Source organism: Pelodiscus sinensis, chromosome 1, assembly GCF_049634645.1.
Source record: "Pelodiscus sinensis isolate JC-2024 chromosome 1, ASM4963464v1, whole genome shotgun sequence".
NCBI lineage: Eukaryota > Metazoa > Chordata > Testudines > Trionychidae > Pelodiscus > Pelodiscus sinensis.
The window spans coordinates 330,975,041-330,994,057 of record NC_134711.1 but is presented as its reverse complement, the minus strand read 5'-3'; the positions used below and the strand labels follow the sequence as shown (position 1 = coordinate 330,994,057).

At 51.7% G+C, this 19,017-nt stretch overlaps 1 protein-coding gene across 1 annotated transcript; it reads right to left on the bottom strand.

The window, feature by feature from the left end:
* Nucleotides 1-10,190: 10,190 nt before the first annotated feature.
* On the bottom strand, nt 10,191-12,559 carry LOC142827387 (olfactory receptor 51I1-like). Its single transcript, XM_075922740.1, has one exon. It carries the CDS (start codon nt 11,423-11,425, stop codon nt 10,481-10,483), a length of 945 nt encoding a protein of 314 aa, XP_075778855.1. The 5' UTR covers nt 11,426-12,559; the 3' UTR covers nt 10,191-10,480.
* Between the last annotated feature and the right edge of the window lie 6,458 nt (nt 12,560-19,017).

Genomic DNA, 19,017 nt, shown 5'->3' with positions numbered 1-19,017 from the left:
TAAAAACCCTAATCATTTCTGCAACTCTTTTTGTACCTTTTCCAAATCCAGTAGCTCTGTTTTTAGATGGAGTGACCAGATCTGCATACAATATTCAAGATGTGGACACACACTATTCCTTTCCTAGTGATTCCCAATATTCTGTGAGCTTTTTAATTTGTAGACTGTCACGGCACTTTGAAATGATCTTTTCAGGGAAGTCTCCCGAACGATTCCAAGATCTCTTTCTTAAGTGGAAACAGCGATTTTAGACTCCATCATTTTTGCATGTATAGTTAGGATTATATTTTTCCATGTGTATTACTTTGCACTTAGCTGCACCCTTGTTGTCTGCCCTTGTGTTGCCTAATAACCCAGTTTTGTGAGATCCCTTTGTAATTTTTGGCAGTCAGTTTTGGAAGAGTCGCTGTTTACCCCTGTTTCAAAAACATTAAAAATTGCATAGAAAAGTGAAACAAAAAACAGGACTATGTAGCACTTTAAAGACTAACAAGATGGTTTATTAGATGATGAGCTTTCGTGGGCCAGACCCACTTCCTCAGATCAAATAGTGGAAGAAAATAGTCACAACCATATATATTGTGACTATTTTCTTCCACTATGTGATCTGAGGAAGTGGGTCTGGCCCACGAAAGCTCATCATCTAATAAATCATCTTGTTAGTCTTTAAAGTGCTACATAGTCCTGTATTTTGTTTCAGCAACACCAGACCAACACGGCTACATTTCTATCACTATAGAAAAGTGAGATGACTTAGAAAGGTTAGATGTCCTCAAGTCACTAGAGCCTGATGAAATGCATCCTAGAATACTCAAGGAGCTGATAGAGGAGGTACCTGAGCCTTTAGCTATCATCTTTAAAAAAGCACGGAAGACGGGAGAGATTCCAGAAGACTGGAAAAGGGCAAATCTAGTGCTCATGTATTAAAAGGGAAATAACAACCCAGGGAACTACAGAGCAGTCAGTTTAAACTCTGAGCCAGGGAAGATAATGGAGCAAGTAATTAAGGAATTCATCTGCAAACAACTGGAAGAAAATAAGGTGAAAGGTAACAGCCATCATGGACCTGTAAAGATCAAATCCTGTCAAACCAATTGTATAGCTTTCTTTGATAGGGTAACAAGTCTTGTAGATGAGGGATGTAACCCCCCTTTTCCCTTGCTCGGGAACAGGTCACACTCACAGGTGTGCCTGGGCATCTGATGTTTTTAACATAAGGAGATCCTGAGTACCCCAGCGGTGGTGGTGTTAGTTGGGGATTCCCTGTCCACCCCCTTGCTGCAGTCCCTTGCACCTAAAGAATATGCAATGTTGGTGCCTCCCCCTGACTAGCCCTTTACACACTTCATGGTATGCCTTGGGAGCCTCCCAGAATAGAATTATTCCAGCAATAGTCTGGCTCAAGACAACAATTCTCAATAATATGCATCTCATTGATTACATTAGAATTCACACAGCTTTACTTACCAATGTAAAGAAACAGGGTTGAACAGATTAAAAGTGAATAAAATCAATTAACAAAGTACAGAGAAAGAAAGGGAATGTATCTATCTGTATTTACCCTGCCACCATTTATCCCACCCCACAGTGTCCCAGAACCCTGCTGGTGTGGGCGCGCTTGCAGGTCTGCAGCTGGAGCGGAGACATCCCTGGGCGAGTTCTGTGTGTGTCAGTCCAGGCAGGCAGCCAGCTGCAAACTCCCGCAGCCAATGGTGCTGGGTCCTGCCATGAGGCAGGGGACTGGAGTCGATGACCCCTCGCGGTCTGTTCCAGTTCTAGGATCCTAGGATAACCTTGATGAGAAATGGTCCAAATCCAGATCCCTGCAGCACAACACACATTCCTACACGTTGTGTCCCTTTCTCTATTCCGTGGCGTACCCGGCAGTGTTTTCATGATGTTCTAACGATCTTTTGATTAACGACTTCCCAGCCTTTGGCGATTCTTAATCACCCGCCTCCCGCTTTTATCACAAACTCCCTGCCCCAAAGGCAAAGCTGCAAGCAGCTCAAACTCTGTTGCATTTAAGAACTGCCTCTGGAGTCAGGATATGGGCTTTAAGCAGACCCCAAGTGGGAAATCCAGGGGCTCAGTCTTTCAAGGGGGGGATGCTGCCCTTTAGTCCCCCATAAATGGCACCGTTGCCTGGGAGCTAGCTTGTGTCTGCGAGCGCTGGCCAGGGACAGGCCCAGCTCCTAGTGTGGGAACCCAAAGGAGCCAGAGTGAAGCCGGGGAGAAGCCAGTGGCAGGAGAGGGAGATGAGAAGGAAGAAACTTGTGGGGAATTGTGCTGGCCTGTGTGTTTGTTACCCGAACATTCCTGGGTTTTATTGCCCCTTACAGCAGGGTGTGTGTGTGTGTGTGTGTGTGTGTGTGTGTGTGTGTGTGTGTGTGTGTGTGTGTGAGTGACTGTCTATGTATCTGTGTGTGTGTTTCTGTTTCACACGTTGTCTGTGTGAGCGTTAGCGTGACAGTGTCAGGGTGAGTCAGTGTGTTTCTGTGTGCCTGTGTCTGGGTCCGTTTCTCTGTTTGTGTCTGAAGCAATAGGAGTATGTGTGTGTGAGTATAATTCGGTGTGCAGCTGTGTGTGTGTTTGTCCATCTGTCTGTCTGGGTGTAACATGCTGAGATGTTCCCGGTAAGGGGAGATGAGGGGAGGCGCAGTCGGGGCAGGAGGCAGAGGTTCCGGGCTGGGGGATGGCAGGGAACACCAGGGAGAACAATGAGAGCTGGATGAGATTCCCCACTCCTGCCATGGCCCAGTGCCCCCAAAACCACCCACCTCCTGCACCAACCCCCCCAGCAGTGGGCAGAGGAACCCTGGCCAGCGGCCCTGGGACAAATCCCTCCTCTCAGGACAGAGCTGAGGGACGTGGACTCTCAAGCAAAGCTGGGGATCTCTGGGCCTTAAAAGTCTCGTAAAAAATTCTACCCCTGCTTTGTTTGCTGCCTGGGGGTGATGGGGCTCCTGGCGTTTGGGCTCCTCTGCCCCGAGGGGACTTGCCTGGAACCGACTGGCCAGCGAGGGGCAGAATTTGCCCAGCACAGACGAGAAAAGGAAACGTTTGACGCTTTGTGGGGCTGGTCTCTGCCTGGAGTCTCCCCACAGAGGGGTCAGAGAATCACCCCCCGTCTCTCCGCGCAGCCGACTCACCGGGTGGGCAGGACAATGATCTTCAGTGGAAGGAACAAGCCCCCGGGCCCGGCTGCCTGGAGCGCAGGCTGCAGCCTGCCAGGCACCGGGAGTATTTATCCAGCATCCTGGCAGCAGCGCCGGGGACTCCCCCCGCCCCTGGGACGCAGGCGGAGGCTGAGGTGTGACCAGGGGCTAATCAGGCACAGACGCCTCGTACAGCAGCAAGAGCTAATTGCCCCCGGCCTGGAGCCTGCCCAGGGACAGAGGCCCGGCCGGCATGTGCCCAGGGATCCCAGGCAGCCAGCCGAGGGCACTCAGGCAGGGCCAAGCTGCACAGGATGGGGCAGCCCCTCCCCGCAGCTGGTGGCTGTTCCCTTCTTCAGATTCACCAGCCAGCCCTGAACAGCCCCTGTGACGCCTTCCTGGTTACCCCGTCACCAACAGCACCGTCCCCCCGAGCAGCCCGCGTCCGGCACCCTCCCGAGCCCAGGGCCATGGGATGGGCGCACGGCAGCTCTGACTCGTCCCTAAGGCCTCGGGCACGGTACCCCCCAGGTTCGTGAATATTTCACAGTTGGCCCCGACACACGTGTCCAGCGAGTTGTTCTGAACTACACAAATGTCTGTGACAAGAAAGCAAAGAGAGAGTGTGCTGGTTCGAAGACCAGTGCCAGCCCCCTCATGAATTCACTCCTGAGATCCCTAAGGAGCGTGACAGTCCCAAGGCCTCGGGCACGGTACCTCCCAGGTTCGTGAATATTTCACAGGTTGCCCCAAAACACGTGTCCAGCCACGTGCCGGGGTGAACCAGCCACAGAGCCCCCTGCTGGAGGCTTCTGGCCTTGCCACTCCACGCCCAGCAAACCACAGACTGGAGAAACCCGCCTCCTCCCTAAGGAACCCAGCCCAGTCCTTCCCCACCCTCCTAGGGAAATAGTTTTTCCTAATATCCAACCTGGACCTCTCCCACTGCAACTTGAGCCCATTGGTCCTTGTTCTGCCATCTGCCACTACTGAGAACAGCCTCTCTCGATCCTCTTTGGAACCTCCCTTCAGGAAGTTGAAGGCTGCTCTCAAATCCCCCCTCACTCTTCTCTTCTGCAGACTAAATACACCCAAATCCCTCAGCCCCTCCTCATAGGTCATGTGCTCCAGCCCCCTAATCATTTTGGTAGACGTCCACAGGGCCCTCTCCAATTTGAGGGATTTGGGCTTCTTTAGTCTGCAGAAGAGAATCATAGAATCATAGAATCATAGGACTGGAAGGGACCTCGAGAGGTCATCGAGTCCAGCCCCCCGCCCTCAAGGCAGGACCAAGCTCCACCTACACCATCCCTGACAGATGTCTATCTAACCTGTTCTTAAATATCTCCAGAGAGGGAGATTCCACCACCTCCCTTGGCAATTTATTCCAATATTTGACCACCCTGACAGTTAGGAATTTTTTCCTAATGTCCAATCTAAACCTCCCCTGCTGCACTTTAAGCCCATTACTCCTTGTCCTGTCCTCAGAAACCAAGAGGAACAAATTTTCTCCTTCCTCCTCGTGACACCCTTTTAGATATTTGAAAACCGCTATCATGTCCCCCCTTAATCTTCTTTTTTCCAAACTAAACAAGCCCAGTTCATGAAGCCTGGCTTCATAGGTCATGTTCTCTAAACCTTTAATCATTCTTGTCGCTCTTCTCTGTACCCTTTCCAATTTCTCCACATCTTTCTTGAAATGTGGCGCCCAGAACTGGACACAGTACTCCAGCTGAGGCCTAACTAGTGCAGAGTAGAGCGGCAGAATGACTTCACGAGTTTTGCTTACAACACACCTGTTGATACAACCTAGAATCATATTTGCTTTTTTGGCAACAGCATCACACTGTTGACTCATATTCAACTTGTGGTCCACTATGACCCCTAGATCCCTTTCCGCCATGCTCCTTCCTAGACAGTCGCTTCCCATCTTGTATGTATGGAACTAATTGTTCCTTCCTAAGTGGAGCACTTTGCATTTCTCTTTATTAAACTTCATCCTGTTTACCTCTGACCATTTCTCTAACTTGCTAAGGTCATTTTGAATTATGTCCCTATCCTCCAAAGAAGTCGCAACCCCACCCAGTTTGGTATCATCCGCAAACTTAATAAGCGTACTCTCTATCCCAATATCTACATCATTGATGAAGATATTGAACAGTACGGGTCCCAAAACAGACCCTTGAGGAACTCCACTTGTTATCCCTTTCCAGCAGGATTTTAGAACCGTTAACAACAACTCTCTGACTACGGTTATCCAGCCAATTATGCACCCACCTTATCGTGGCCCTATCTAAGTTATATTTGCCTAGTTTATCAATAAGAATATCATGCGAGACAGTATCAAATGCCTTACTAAAGTCTAGGTATATGACATCCACCGCTTCTCCCTTATCCACAAGGCTCGTTATCTTATCAAAGAAAGCTATCAGATTAGTTTGGCATGACTTGTTCTTCACAAACCCAAGCTGGCTATTCCCTATCACTTTATTACCTTCCAAGTGTTTGCATAGGATTTCCTTAATTACCTGCTCCAGTATCTTCCCTGGGACAGACGTTAAACTGACCGGTCTATAGTTTCCTGGGTTGTTCTTATTCCCCTTTTTATAGATGGGCACAATATTTGCCCTTTTCCAGTCTTCTGGAATCTCCCCTGTCTGCCATGATTTTTCAAAGATCATAGCTAAAGGCTCAGATACCTCCTCTATCAGCTCCTTGAGTATCCTGGGATGCATTTCATCAGGACCTGGTGACTTGCTGACATCTAACTTTCCTAAGTGACTTTTAACTTGTTTTTTGTGAATCCTATCTTCTAAACCTACCCTCTCTCTGCTTGTATTCACTACGTTAGGCACACCTCCAGACTTCTCGGTGAAGACCGAAACAAAGAAGTCATTGAGCATCTCCGCCATTTCCAAGTTTCCTGTTACTGCTTCTCCCTCCTCACTAAGCAGTGGGCCTACCCTGTCCTTGGTCTTCCTCTTGCTTTTAATGTATTTATAAAAGGTCTTCTTGTTTCCCTTTATGCCTGTAGCTAGTTTGATCTCATTTTGTGCCTTTGCCTTTCTAATCTTGCCCCTGCATTCCCGTGTTACTTGCCTATATTCATCCTTTGTTAGTTGTCCTAGTTTCCATTTTTTATAGGACTCCTTTTTTATTTTGAGATCGTGCAAGATCTCCTTGTTAAGCCAAGCTGGTCTTTTGCCATATTTTCTATCTTTCCTACACAGCGGAATTGTTTGCTTTTGGGCCCTTAACAACATCCCTTTGAAATACTTCCAACTCTCCTCAGTTGTTTTTCCCTTCAGTCTTGCTTCCCATGGGACCTTACCTACAAGTTCTCTGAGCTTATCAAAATCTGCCTTCCTGAAATCCATTACCTCAATTGTGCTGGTCTCCCTTCTACCTTTCCTTAAGATCATGAACTCTATTATTTCGTGATCACTGTCCCCTATACTGTCTTCCACTTTCAAGTTCTCAACTAGTTCCTCCCTATTTGTTAAAACCAAATCCAGAACAGCTTCTCCTCTGGTAGCTTTTTCAACCTTCTGAAACAGAAAGTTGTCTCCAATGCAGTCCAGAAACTTATTGGATAGCCTGTGCCTCGCTGTGTTAGTTTCCCAACAAATGTCTGGATAGTTGAAGTCCCCCATCACCACCAAATCTTGGGCTTTGGATAGTTTTGTTAATTGTTTAAAAAAGGCCTCATCCACCTTTTCCACCTGGCTAGGTGGCCTGTAGTAGACTCCTAGCATGATATCACCCTCGTTTTTTACCCCTTTTAGCTTAACCCAGAGACTCTCTACACAGCTATCTCCTACGTTCATCTCCACTTCAGTCCAAGTGTGTACATTTTTAATATACAAGGCAACTCCTCCTCCCTTTTTTCCCTGTCTGTCCTTCCTGAGCAAGCCGTACCCTTCCATACCAACATTCCAATCATGCGTCCCATCCCACCAGGTTTCTGTAATACCAATGATATCATAGTTGTATTTATTGGTTAGCAATTCCAGTTCTTCCTGCTTATTACCCATACTTCTCGCATTTGTATATAGGCATCTAAGATACTGATTTGATCTTGCCTCCCTGTTGTGCCCTGACCCTCCTTTCTCCTTGCCATTGTAGGCCGTAGTCCCCCCCCATTTCCAACCCATCTCCCAGTCCCGCACATGCAGCACTTACCTGTGGGCTTTACTCACCTGCCCCCAACAAACCTAGAAGAGTGAGGGGGGTTTGATATTCGCCTTCAACTTCCTGATGGGAGATGCCAAAGGAGAGAGACGGCAGAGCAAGGAGCAATGGTCTTAAGATGCAGTGGGGAAGTCTAGGTTGGACATTAGGAAAATCGATTTCCCTAGAGGTATGTCTGCACTGCATTCCTCTTTCGAGAGAGGAATGCAAATGCAGGTGAGTGAAATTACAAATGAAGCACGGATTTGAATTTCTCATGCATCATTTGCATTATCGTGTCCAGGCACTTTTTTGAAATACCCTATTTTGAAAGAAAATGCAGGCCAGAGGGGGTTATTTGGAAAAAAAAGCCTTCTTTCAAAATAACCCTTACTCCTTGAAAAATTAGGTTTAAGCGTTATTTTGAAAGACGGGTTTTTTCTGAAAACAACCGCATCTTTGCCCACGAAAGCTTATGCTCCTACACTTCAGTTAGTCTATAAGGTGCCACAGGACTCCTCGCCGCTTTCGCATCTAAACAGCGTTTTTTATCTCAAAATAGGGTATTTCAAAAAAGCCGCCTGCTGTGATTATGCAAATGAAGCATGGGAAATTCAAATCTGCGCTTGATTTGCAATTTCGCTCACCTGAATTTGCATTCCGCTCTGGAAAGAGGAGTACAGTGTAGACATACCCTAGGCAGCTGGGGAAGCACAGGGATGGGTTCCTTAGGCCGGGGGTCGAATCTCCATCCCTAGAGGTTTTAAAATCTCAGCTTGACAGAGCCCTGGCTGGGATGATGGAGTCAGGGCTGGTCCTGCTTTGGGCAGGGGCTGGACTTGGTGACTCCTGAGGTCTCTGCCAGCCCTGGGATTCTAGGATTCTGCTGCTGCCCCTTTAAAATGCTGCCTCTGCATGTGTTTCAAAGGGTCAGCCTTGCAGCCCAGGCTCAGCAGGGAGTCCCCAGCTGCCCCTGGGTTCTGCTGCCACACAGACCCTGGGATCAGCTGGGCAGTCCCTGGGCTCCATGGCAGCTGCCCCTTTGAAATGCCACAGATAGCTTTTTAAAGCAGAAGCCCTGGAGCCCGGGGTCATCTGGGGACTCCCTGCTGATTCTGGGCTCCCCATGGCAGCGGGACTCAGGATCAGCTGGGCTCTCAAGTTGATGCTGGGTTCTGTGTTGCACTCCCCCTTTGATGCGCCACCGAGGCGCTTCAAAGGGGCTGCACTGCATGGAGCCAAGGGTCAGCTGGGGACTCCAGCTGATCCCGGGCTCCATGAAGAGCTGGCCCGGTGACACACCGGGGTGGCGTTTCAAAAGGGAGGCGCACGTGATTAATCGGAATTACATTTTTTAATTCCTTGACAGCCCTGGTTTATTCATTGAAAGGAAAAGTTTGACACTAAATAAAACCAGAAAGTGAAATGTCTAGAAATGTCTCATCAAAACGGACCCATCTCTGTGGACTGGGCTGGGTCTGGAAATGGCCTTTTAAGGCTGGCAACCATTCCAGAGACCTGTCCCACCCGCTGGCAGGAACAGACTCCCCAAGGAAATTGTGAGCAACAGACACCACTTGGCAACACTGCCCTGTGCTTCCCACTGCTCTGGCCAGGTTCTCTTCCCAAGCAGCAGCCACATACAATGTCTGGCCCAGGCCCACTGTATTGCAGCGTGTTTCTGCCCATCTCCTTATTCCTCCAAGCCATTTATCTGCCAGGGAATGTGGATAGCCAGGCACAGGGCAGACAGGGACACAGCCTGGTGGCCTGTCTCTGTTTATTTGTCGGCAATGTGGTACTTTTTGAGTGCTGCGGCCAACCCATTACAAGGTTTCAGGAACTCTCCTAGCCACTCATGGGCTCAGCCCTGTGGGGTTACGTGCCTTCAAAAAAACCAACCAAGTGGCAAAGGGGAACACAAGCAGGAGTTCTTGGTGTCTGATTAGAAGCACCAGCAATGTCATCCCCTTCTGGAACTGGCTCTAGAGCGAAGCCACGGTTGATGGGAGTCACGTGCACCTCCCAGCGTAACAAACGTCCCCATCTCAGCTCTGGCCTCCAACGCAATGTCAGTGTCACCCCTTGGGATGAGTTCTCTGGCAGAAAGAAGAGAACTCAGAAGGGGGAAGAAACGGGTGTTGCCTGACTTCCCTTGAGAGGGGGCACACAATGAGCATGGGGAGTGGGGCAGAAAGATGCTCCCCAGCCCCTGGTGTGGGCAAGATGTGTGCAGATGTGACAAAGCATGTGGCCTTCCCCCATCACACCTATGGGGGACCTATGGTGAAGGCAGGAGTGCTGCCCCTCCCCACCCCCGTCCTCGTGCGAGATACACGGGGCTGACAATGGGTCTGTGCTGTAGAACTGACATCAGACCAGCAAGGTCTCTGGTTTACAGGAGCGTTTCCGTCCTCCTATTTCCCTTTTATAGCCAGGGCCCAGCCATGATGTTTTGGCCCCTGCTCACAGCCACACTCTCCACCCCGAAACACTGATTGACTTTGAATTCCTTTAATGTCTGAGACAAATGGAAAGCCATCAAAGGTGCTACAGGACACTCACTGTGACGGCGCGTTGGGGGTCCCCCGTCTCCTGCACCCTGAAATGGCACAAACAGACTGCACCAGCCGGTGGAATAGAGGAAGTTTATTGCCTCTCCAGGATACAGCACAGCACAGATGGAATCTGGTCACAGAGCTGGGCTAGGATGCCTCAGGCCCCCTTGAGATTGGGGAGACTGGGCCCCTAAATTCCAGCCCCTTTCCCTAGGCTGTCTCCTCCATGCTCCCAGACAGCAACTAACCAACACTCTTCCAGCCCTGCCCCCCAGCCAGGGCAGCATTCCACCTTCCTTTGTTCCTCTGCATGGGGGGTGTCTGGCCATACTGGTTGAGAGATCCCTTTGCATAGTGACTCATCCGGTTTTGCTGGGTCGTGGTACCCACGGCAGCCAGTGGGGGTTACCCCAGAGCCAGCAGCATAGAAACCAGCCAGGTACCCCCACTACGTCACACTCACCATATACAGTTTGAGTGACTTTAGTATGTTACAGTTGGATAGCTTGAAATAACTTCTGGAAAGATGTGGAGCTCTTCTGTCAAGGCATTCAATACTCGTCGAAGCAGACCTTAACTCATACAACTCCCTGTTTACATTATGTCTCTAGAGAAAAGGCGGAAGATCCCCTTGCGAATCTCCTTTGTTTTCACACTGTAAATGACAGGGTTTAACACAGGAGGGACAAAGAGATAGACATAGGACATAAGGATTTGCACAACATGAGGGACATTTTTCCCAAACCTGTGAATAACAGAAAGAGAAGTTATTGGAACAAAGAAGAGTAGGACGGCACAGATGTGGGAGATGCAGGTGTTCAGGGCCGTGAGGCGCTGCTCATGGGATGCAATATTTAAAACTGTCTTCAGAATCTTAATGTAAGAGAAGATGATGAACAGCGAGTCTAAGCCGAAAGTAAAGACAATGGTAAATAGCCCATAGACGTTATTGACAGTTAAATCTGCACACGCCAGCCTTATCATGTCTGAGTGCAAGCAGTAGGCATGGGAGAGGACGTTGCTTTTGCAGATTGGCAGGCGTTTAATCAGGAAGGGGAAAGGGATGATCGTGCTGGTACCTTTAATCACAACAGCCAGCCCGATTCTCACAATCCTGGGGTGGGTCAAGATGGTCCCGTAGCGCAGCGGGTTACAGATGGCCACAAAGCGATCGAACGCCATGGCCACTAAAATCCCCGAATCTATGTGGGAAAACAAGTGAATGAAAAACATCTGGGCCAGGCAGGAGTTGAAAGCGATGTCTGTGAAATGGAAGAGGAAGGTGCCGAGCACGGTGGGCAGGGTTGACAGAGCCATCCCGAGGTCGTTGACTGACAACATGCAAAGGAACAGATACATGGGCTGGTGGAGACGCCGGTCTGCCCAGACAATGCAGAGAACAAGGCAATTCCCCACCACGGCAGTGACGTATAACACAACGAAGGGGATGGCGATCCAGTGGTAAACCGCCTCCTGGCCTGGGAACCCGGTCAGCTGGAACGTCGCAGGGTGGAAGCTGGTGCTATTGAAACCCACCATGACGAGCAGTCGCTGTCCCGGCCAACTCCCAACCCCTGTGTAAATTCAAAATGAACCTGTGAGTCCCCCTGGAGTAAGGGGACAAGGAAGTCCACACTGACTTGCCCAATTCCAACATGCCAGAGCCCTCTCCTGCCAGCCTGGGGCTGCTCTGCCAGGGAATTGGTGAGGACTTGTTCGGATTGGGGCCGGAGGAGCGAGGCTCTTAGAGTGCGGGTTCTACCCTCCTTCGTGGAAAGGGAGGCAGGAGATTCTGCCCCTCCCGCTCTGCTGCCCACAGCTGAGGAACGTGGTTCAGGAGGGGGGTTGGTAACGTGGCCCCCGGCTTGTCACACTCAGACTAGAGGAGAGATGCACATTGTATCAGCAGGAGAAATTAGCCCTTGGATGGAACAGCCGAGATCAGCTGGGAATTCCTGTTCCTGGGCAAGTGGGCTGCTTTTCTACAAGCCCTGCTCTGGCTGGACCAGGGATTCATTCAGGGCAGGTCTCCGGCAGGAGCTCAGAGTCGCTGCTCACACTGGTCCCGTCCGGCCGTATCCCATGTCTCTGCCTGCGAAGGGGGCACGTGGCTCCTCTCCATCGCCCCTCGCTCACTGCCGCCTCCCCCGCCCTCCCCATAAAGCAGAGAGAAGTCAGGAGACCTACAGGCCTGGTCTGACTCTGGCCGAGTGCGAAGGGCGACCTCCTCACCATAACCCCTCAGAGCTTCTGCGCCTGCCCCAGCTCTGCGGGGGTTGGAAAGTGTCAGGCAGGGGATGCAGCTGAAAGCAGGATGGGGCCTGCGTGTCCCTGAGCTCTGCAGGGAGCCAGGCACTTCCTGGCCCTCTCAGGCGCGTGGAGCGTGTGGCGAGTACAGATTTCTCATGGCCCATGGGACGGGCCCAGGCGCAGGGGAACATCAGCACGGACGGGGGACGAGACAGGCCCAGCAATGCGCACGCACAAGGCCCAGGCTGAGCAGGGTTCAGTGGGACTGGACGGCAGGTCGGTCGGAGCAGGGTTTGTCCCCCTGGCTCTGGCAGCACCGGGAGCTGGATTGTGATTCTCTGCACTTGTAGGCAGGCTCCTGACAGCTCTCATCCAGCTGGAGCGCGGAGCGTGGGGGGGAGAAGGGGGACAGGGCTGAGCTGTGCCAGGTACAAACCGACCTGCCCGTGACTCTGGCTAGAGCGAGCCCAGAGACCCTGCCATGGGCATGCGCCCGGCTTGCTGAGAGCTAGTCTGCATCTGCGAGCACTGGCCGGGGATGGACCCAGCTCCTAGTGTGGGAACCCGAGGGAGCCAGAATGAATTCAGGGAGAAACCAGCGACAGCAGTTAGGGGATGGGAAGGAAGACGCTTGTGGGGAATGTGCTGGCCTGTGTGTCTGTTCCCTGGGCACTCCTGGGTTTTATTGCCCTTATAGGAGCTGTGTGTGCGTGTCTGTCTGCCTGCCTGCCTGTCTGTCTATCAGTGTGTGTGTGTGTGTCTGCCTGCCTGCCTGTCTATCAGTGTGTGTGTGTCTCTCTGGGTGTAACACGCTGAGATGTTCATGATGAGGGGAGGGGAAGGGAGATACAGTCGGGGCAGCAGGCAGAGGTGCTGGGCTGGGGGGTAGCAGGAAACACCAGGGAGAACAATGAGAGCTGGATGAGATTCCCCACTCCTGACATGGCCCGGTGCCCCCAGAACCACCCACCTCCTGCACCAACCCCCCCAGCAGTGGGCAGAGAAAGCCTGGTCAGCGGTCCTGGGACAAATCCCTCCTCTCAGGACAGAGCCGAGGGACGTGGACTCTCACAGAGCGGACGAGATCCGGGTGTTAAAATTTCACTTTAAAAATCCCCCCTGTCCCTTCCCCAGCTGCCTGGTTTGCTGCCTGGGGGTGACGGGGCTTTGCTGGGCACCCGGCGTTTGGGCTCCTCTGCCCCGAGGGGACTTGCCTGGAACCGACTGGCCAGCGAGGGGCAGAATTTGCCCAGCACAGACGAGAAAAGGAAACGTTTTACGCTTTGTGGGGCTGGTCTCTGCCCTGGAGTCTCCCCACAGAGGGGTCAGAGAATCACCCCCCGTCTCTCCGCGCAGCCGACTCACCGGGTGGGCAGGACAATGATCTTCAGTGGAAGGAACAAGCCCCCGGGCCCGGCTGCCTGGAGCGCAGGCTGCAGCCTGCCAGGCACCGGGAGTATTTATCCAGCATCCTGGAAGCAGCGCCGGGGACTCCCCCCGCCCCTGGGACGCAGGCGGAGGCTGAGGTGTGACCAGGGGCTAATCAGGCACAGACGCCTCGTACAGCAGCAAGAGCTAATTGCCCCCGGCCTGGAGCCTGCCCAGGAACAGAGGCCCGGCCGGCGTGTGCCCAGGGATCCCAGGCAGCCAGCCGAGGGCACTCAGGCAGGGCCAAGCTGCACAGGATGGGGCAGCCCCTCCCCGCAGCTGGTGGCTGTTCCCTTCTTCAGATTCACCAGCCAGCCCTGAACAGCCCCTGTGACGCCTTCCTGGTTACCCCGTCGCCAACAGCACCGTCCCCCCGAGCAGCCCGCGTCCGGCACCCTCCCGAGCCCAGGGCCATGGGATGGGCGCACGGCAGCTCTGACTCGTCCCTAAGGCCTCGGGCACGGTACCCCTCAGGTTCGTGAATATTTCACAGTTGGCCCCGACACACGTGTCCAGCGAGTTGTTCTGAACTACACAAATGTCTGTGACAAGAAAGCAAAGAGAGAGTGTGCTGGTTCGAAGACCAGTGCCAACCCCCTCGTGAATTCACTCCTGAGATCCCATATCCTGGTGGAGTTGATGAGCTTTGTAGCTGCAAATGGTTCTTCCTGCCTCAGTGCGGAGTTACCAATTCAATGGCCATTTCAGGGGCACCAGGGTGTGCCGGGGTGTCAGCCTGTGACTTGAATCTTTCTCTACCCAGCATCCCAGCAGATGGGAGATTGAAAGCATCAGACGCCAGGGCCTTTATACAGCGTGTTTCCCAGCAGGCTCGGAGCCACTCCAGCCTGGGTGCGCAACAGGCCCTCATGCATCCGTGGTCCAAACAGAGGCCTCTCCCAAGCATCCATGGTCCACAGGTTAGCTGAAGAGGGAGGCCTCGCACCCAGATGGTTTGCCATCCCCTGCAAAGAGGGGTGAATTCAGTGTAAACAGGAACCATTTGCTTACACAGGTCACCTCTGACAATACCACTGCGCACACACAAACACCTATGTTCCCTGAAAGTGTGTCCCTAAAGGTTGAATTTGGGTCATTGATCCTGAGGGGGATCGACCCTTGCCTGTCTATAAACTATCCTGGAAAGTGACCCCTCATTCTCGCAGGCCTTGGGAGCCAGGCCAGTCTACAGACAACCCCCCAACCTGAAGCAAATACATATCACACCAGCAGCCACACATCATACCGCAAACACACTCAACCCAGCAACCTACCCATGCAACAAACCCCGCTGCTAACACTGCCCACGCATCTACACAAGCGACACCCTCACAGGCCTTAACCACGTCAGCCACCACACCAGGGGCTCATACAACTGTACATCCTCCAATGTGATCTATGCCATCAAGTGCCAGCAATGCCCCACTGCCATGGAGACTGGCCAAACTGGACAGTCTCTGTGAGAAAGGTTAAATGGACACAAGTCAGACGTCAGAACCGGTAACACAAAGAAACCTGAAGGGGAACATTTAAATTAGCCTGGGCACTCAACTGTGGATTTCAAAGTAGCCATTCTTCCACAAAGGGATGTCACCAGCCAATTTCAGAGAGAGAGTGAGAGTGCAGAATTGATCTGGATCTGCAAATTTGACACTGAACAAAGACATTAATGGGGTGTCTTTTTAGAAAACCAGCCTTCCCTGTGTTTAACACTTTGTGTATATCAGAAGCAAAGTATGGGACACTTCCAGCCAACCTGATTAGCCTCATTTGCCCTTGTCCTACAATTATCAGACACCTTTCCCCTTCTGTTGCTGTTAGTTCTGGGTTCCTGTTATTTCCACTCCAGCTCATCTGAGGAAGGGGCTTTGCCAAGAAAGCTTAGGATACTCTCTGTGGTTTTTGTTAGTCTCTGAGGGTACGTCTAGACTACAGGCTTTTGTTGACAGGATAACGAGCCTTGTGGATAAGGGAGAAGCGGTGGATGTCATATACCTAGACTTTAGTAAGGCATTTGATACGGTCTCGCATGATATTCTTATTGATAAACTAGGCAAATATAACTTAGAGAGGGCCACGATAAGGTGGGTGCATAATTGGCTGGATAACCGTAGTCAGAGAGTTGTTGTTAACGGTGCTAAATCCTGCTGGAAAGGGATAACAAGTGGAGTTCCTCAAGGGTCTGTTTTGGGACCCGTACTGTTCAATATCTTCATCAATGATGTAGATACTGGGATAGAGAGTACGCTTATTAAGTTTGCAGATGATACCAAACTGGGTGGGGTTGCAACTTCTTTGGAGGATAGGGACATAATTCAAAATGACCTTAGCAAGTTAGAGAAATGGTCAGAGGTAAACAGGATGAGGTTTAATAAAGAGAAATGCAAAGTGCTCCACTTAGGAAGGAACAATCAGTTCCATTCATATAAGATGGGAAGCGACTGTCTAGGAAGGAGCATGGCGGAAAGGGATCTAGGGGTCATAGTGGACCACAAGTTGAATATGAGTCAACAGTGTGATGCTGTTGCAAAAAAAGCAAATATGATTCTAGGTTGTATCAACAGGTGTGTTGTAAGCAAAACTCGTGAAGTCATTCTGCCGCTCTACTCTGCACTAGTTAGGCCTCAGCTGGAGTACTGTGTCCAGTTCTGGGCGTCACATTTCAAGAAAGATGTGGAGAAATTGGAAAGGGTACAGAGAAGAGCGACAAGAATGATTAAAGGTTTAGAGAACATGACCTATGAAGCCAGGCTTCATGAACTGGGCTTGTTTAGTTTGGAAAAAAGAAGATTAAGGGGGGACATGATAGCAGTTTTCAAATATCTAAAAGGGTGTCACAAGGAGGAAGGAGAAAATTTGTTCCTCTTGGTTTCTGAGGACAGGACAAGGAGTAATGGGCTTAAAGTGCAGCAGGGGAGGTTTAGATTGGACATTAGGAAAAAATTCCTAACTATCAGGGTGGTCAAATATTGGAATAAATTGCCAAGGGAGGTGGTGGAATCTCCCTCTCTGGAGATATTTAAGAACAGGTTAGATAGACATCTGTCAGGGATGGTGTAGACGGAGCTTGGTCCTGCCTTGAGGGCGGGGGGCTGGACTCGATGACCTTTCGAGGTCCCTTCCAGTCCTATTATTCTATGATTCTATGATTCTAAGTTGCAGTGGGGGAGGTCTAGGATGGATATTTGGACAAGCTATTTCCCTAGGAGGGTGGGGAAGCGCTGGGATGGGCTCGCTAGGGACGGGGTGGACTCTTCATCCCTAGAGGTGTTTAAGTCTCGGCTTGACAAAGCCCTGGCTGGGTTGATTGAGTTGGGTTGGTCCTGCTTTGGGCAGGGGGCTGGACTTGATGACCTCCTGAGGTCTCTTTCAGCTCTATGATTCTAGGATTCTATGACCCCTCTGAGACTTTCTTGGCATGTGTGACACTGAATCTGACCAATGCCCTGCAGCCCAGCACCCTGTCCTCTGACAGCGGCCAATGGCAGGTGCATAACAGAGAACGAGCAGACCGGGGCAGTTACTGCGTGATCCGTCCCCTGTCGAACAAACTTTTTGGGAGTGCGGGAAGCTTAGCCACACGCATTATTATCTGGCTAACTGAAATCATGCCGGTCCAGAGATGCTACCAGACCAGAGAGTGCCAGACTAGAGGGGTTCAAGCTGTAGTTTTTGACTTCACAAAGTCCTCTGGCAGTGAGTTCCAGAGGTTGTGCACTGTGGGAAGAAACACCTCCTTTTGCTTATTTTAAACCCACGGCCTGTTAATTTCACTGGGTGACTCTGGTTGGGGTGGTGCATGAAGCAGTAAATCACACTTTTATATTCACTGGTTCCACTAATAGACCTCGATCGTCTCCCTCCTTACTCATCTCTTTTCCAGACTGTAAAGTCCCGCTAGTTTTCATCTCTCGTCCTATGGCAGCCGTTCCATACCCCTCTTCATTTTTGTTGCCTTTTTCTCAACCTTTTCCACTATCTATTATTTGAAGTAGGTCAACCACATCTGTGCACAGTATTCCAGATGTACCATGGATTTATATAGTGGCATCTGATCTATTCTGTCTTATTCTCTCTCCTTTCCTTAATGATTCCCAGCACTTTGCTTGCTTTTCACACTGCCCCTGCACACTGATAGGACGTTTTCAGAACTTTATCCACGGTGACTCCAAAACCTCTCCCGTGTGTGATCTGCATCCATGTTTCAGAGTGTGTACATCTGTCTGTTTGTGCGTCCATGAGTCCGTTTGCTCAATAACTCCTCCAAAACCATAAGAGCTAGGACCACCAAATTTGAGATGCTAAGTTATCCTAACTTAAACCAAGGCCTGGGTTCGGTGGTGGCAGGAAAACAGGAAGTGCCTGGAATCCGATGGTTTTCCAGAACATGGCCAGGGAGGGGCAGAGAGAGGAGAGACGTCATACTGCAGACTCACCACTGGGGGCAGCGAGTGCAGAGAACAGCCATGCTGCACAGAGACCCCTGGGGTCAGTCACAGGTGGACCACAGGGGCTCCCTGTAGACAGGGCTCAGCACCCTGCCCAGGAAGGGTCCCCCCGTCCTTCAGCCCCAGCTAACGCTGGACCAGGGATAGCAGCCCAGCCCGGGACCCATAATTCACCCCAGGGCCAGGGAATATGACCCAGGCCCAGCTCCGGCCCCAGCTCCAGGCCTGCCCCCCAACACGTGCCTGGGGAACGTGACCCAAGCCAGCCCCCCCTCCCAACACACACACCTGAGGCTGGGGGTAGGGAAGGCGTCCCACCTCCACATACAGGCCATGGCTGGGCAAAGGGGACCATGCCCGGAGGACAGGCGGGGGAGGTGGGAGCTGTGGCCCAGTCCAGCTCCCACCCACAGAATAGGTGGGGGAGGGAGCGTGGAGCCACGACTCAGCCTGGCCCCCATCCAGAACCATCCTGGCCCCCTGCGCCAGAGCACAGCCGGAGCACGGGTCCAGAGAGGGGCCCTGGCAGTGCGACCCCGGACAGGGCTGCGCTCTCACACCCTCTCAGCCAAGCTGGACATCCCTGCTGGCTCGTGCCTCCCGCCCTCCCTTGGATCTGCACCAGGGCAGCGCCCAAGGGGCCCGCAGGGCTTGGCACTGGGCTGCCAGCTCTCCAGCACGCTGAGCCTGCCGGGGAGCGGGGTCCCGTGTTCATCCTTCCGCAAGGAGCAGCCCCAGTCCGGCCCTGAGAGCTGTGTCATTAACACCGGGGGGAGGTGAGATGGCAGCCGGCCAGGGGCAGACGGAAAGTCACGGAGGAGCAGCTCTGAGCTGACGCCCGAGCTGCTGGAGGAAATCCCACGTACGAATCAGCTGTTGGAACTGCTCTCGAGGTCTTGTGTCGGGTTTGCATGGCTTTTATTTATAAGTCATTTGCAATCTCCCCTCGCTCCAGCTACCGAGTGTGCAGCTGTGATACAGAGGACAGTCACGTTTGGCACCGTC

Coding starts and splice junctions, on each gene's coding strand:
- LOC142827387 (XM_075922740.1), bottom strand. CDS start 11,425: ATGGTGGGTTTCAATAGCACCAGCTTCCACCCTGCGACGTTCCAGCTG.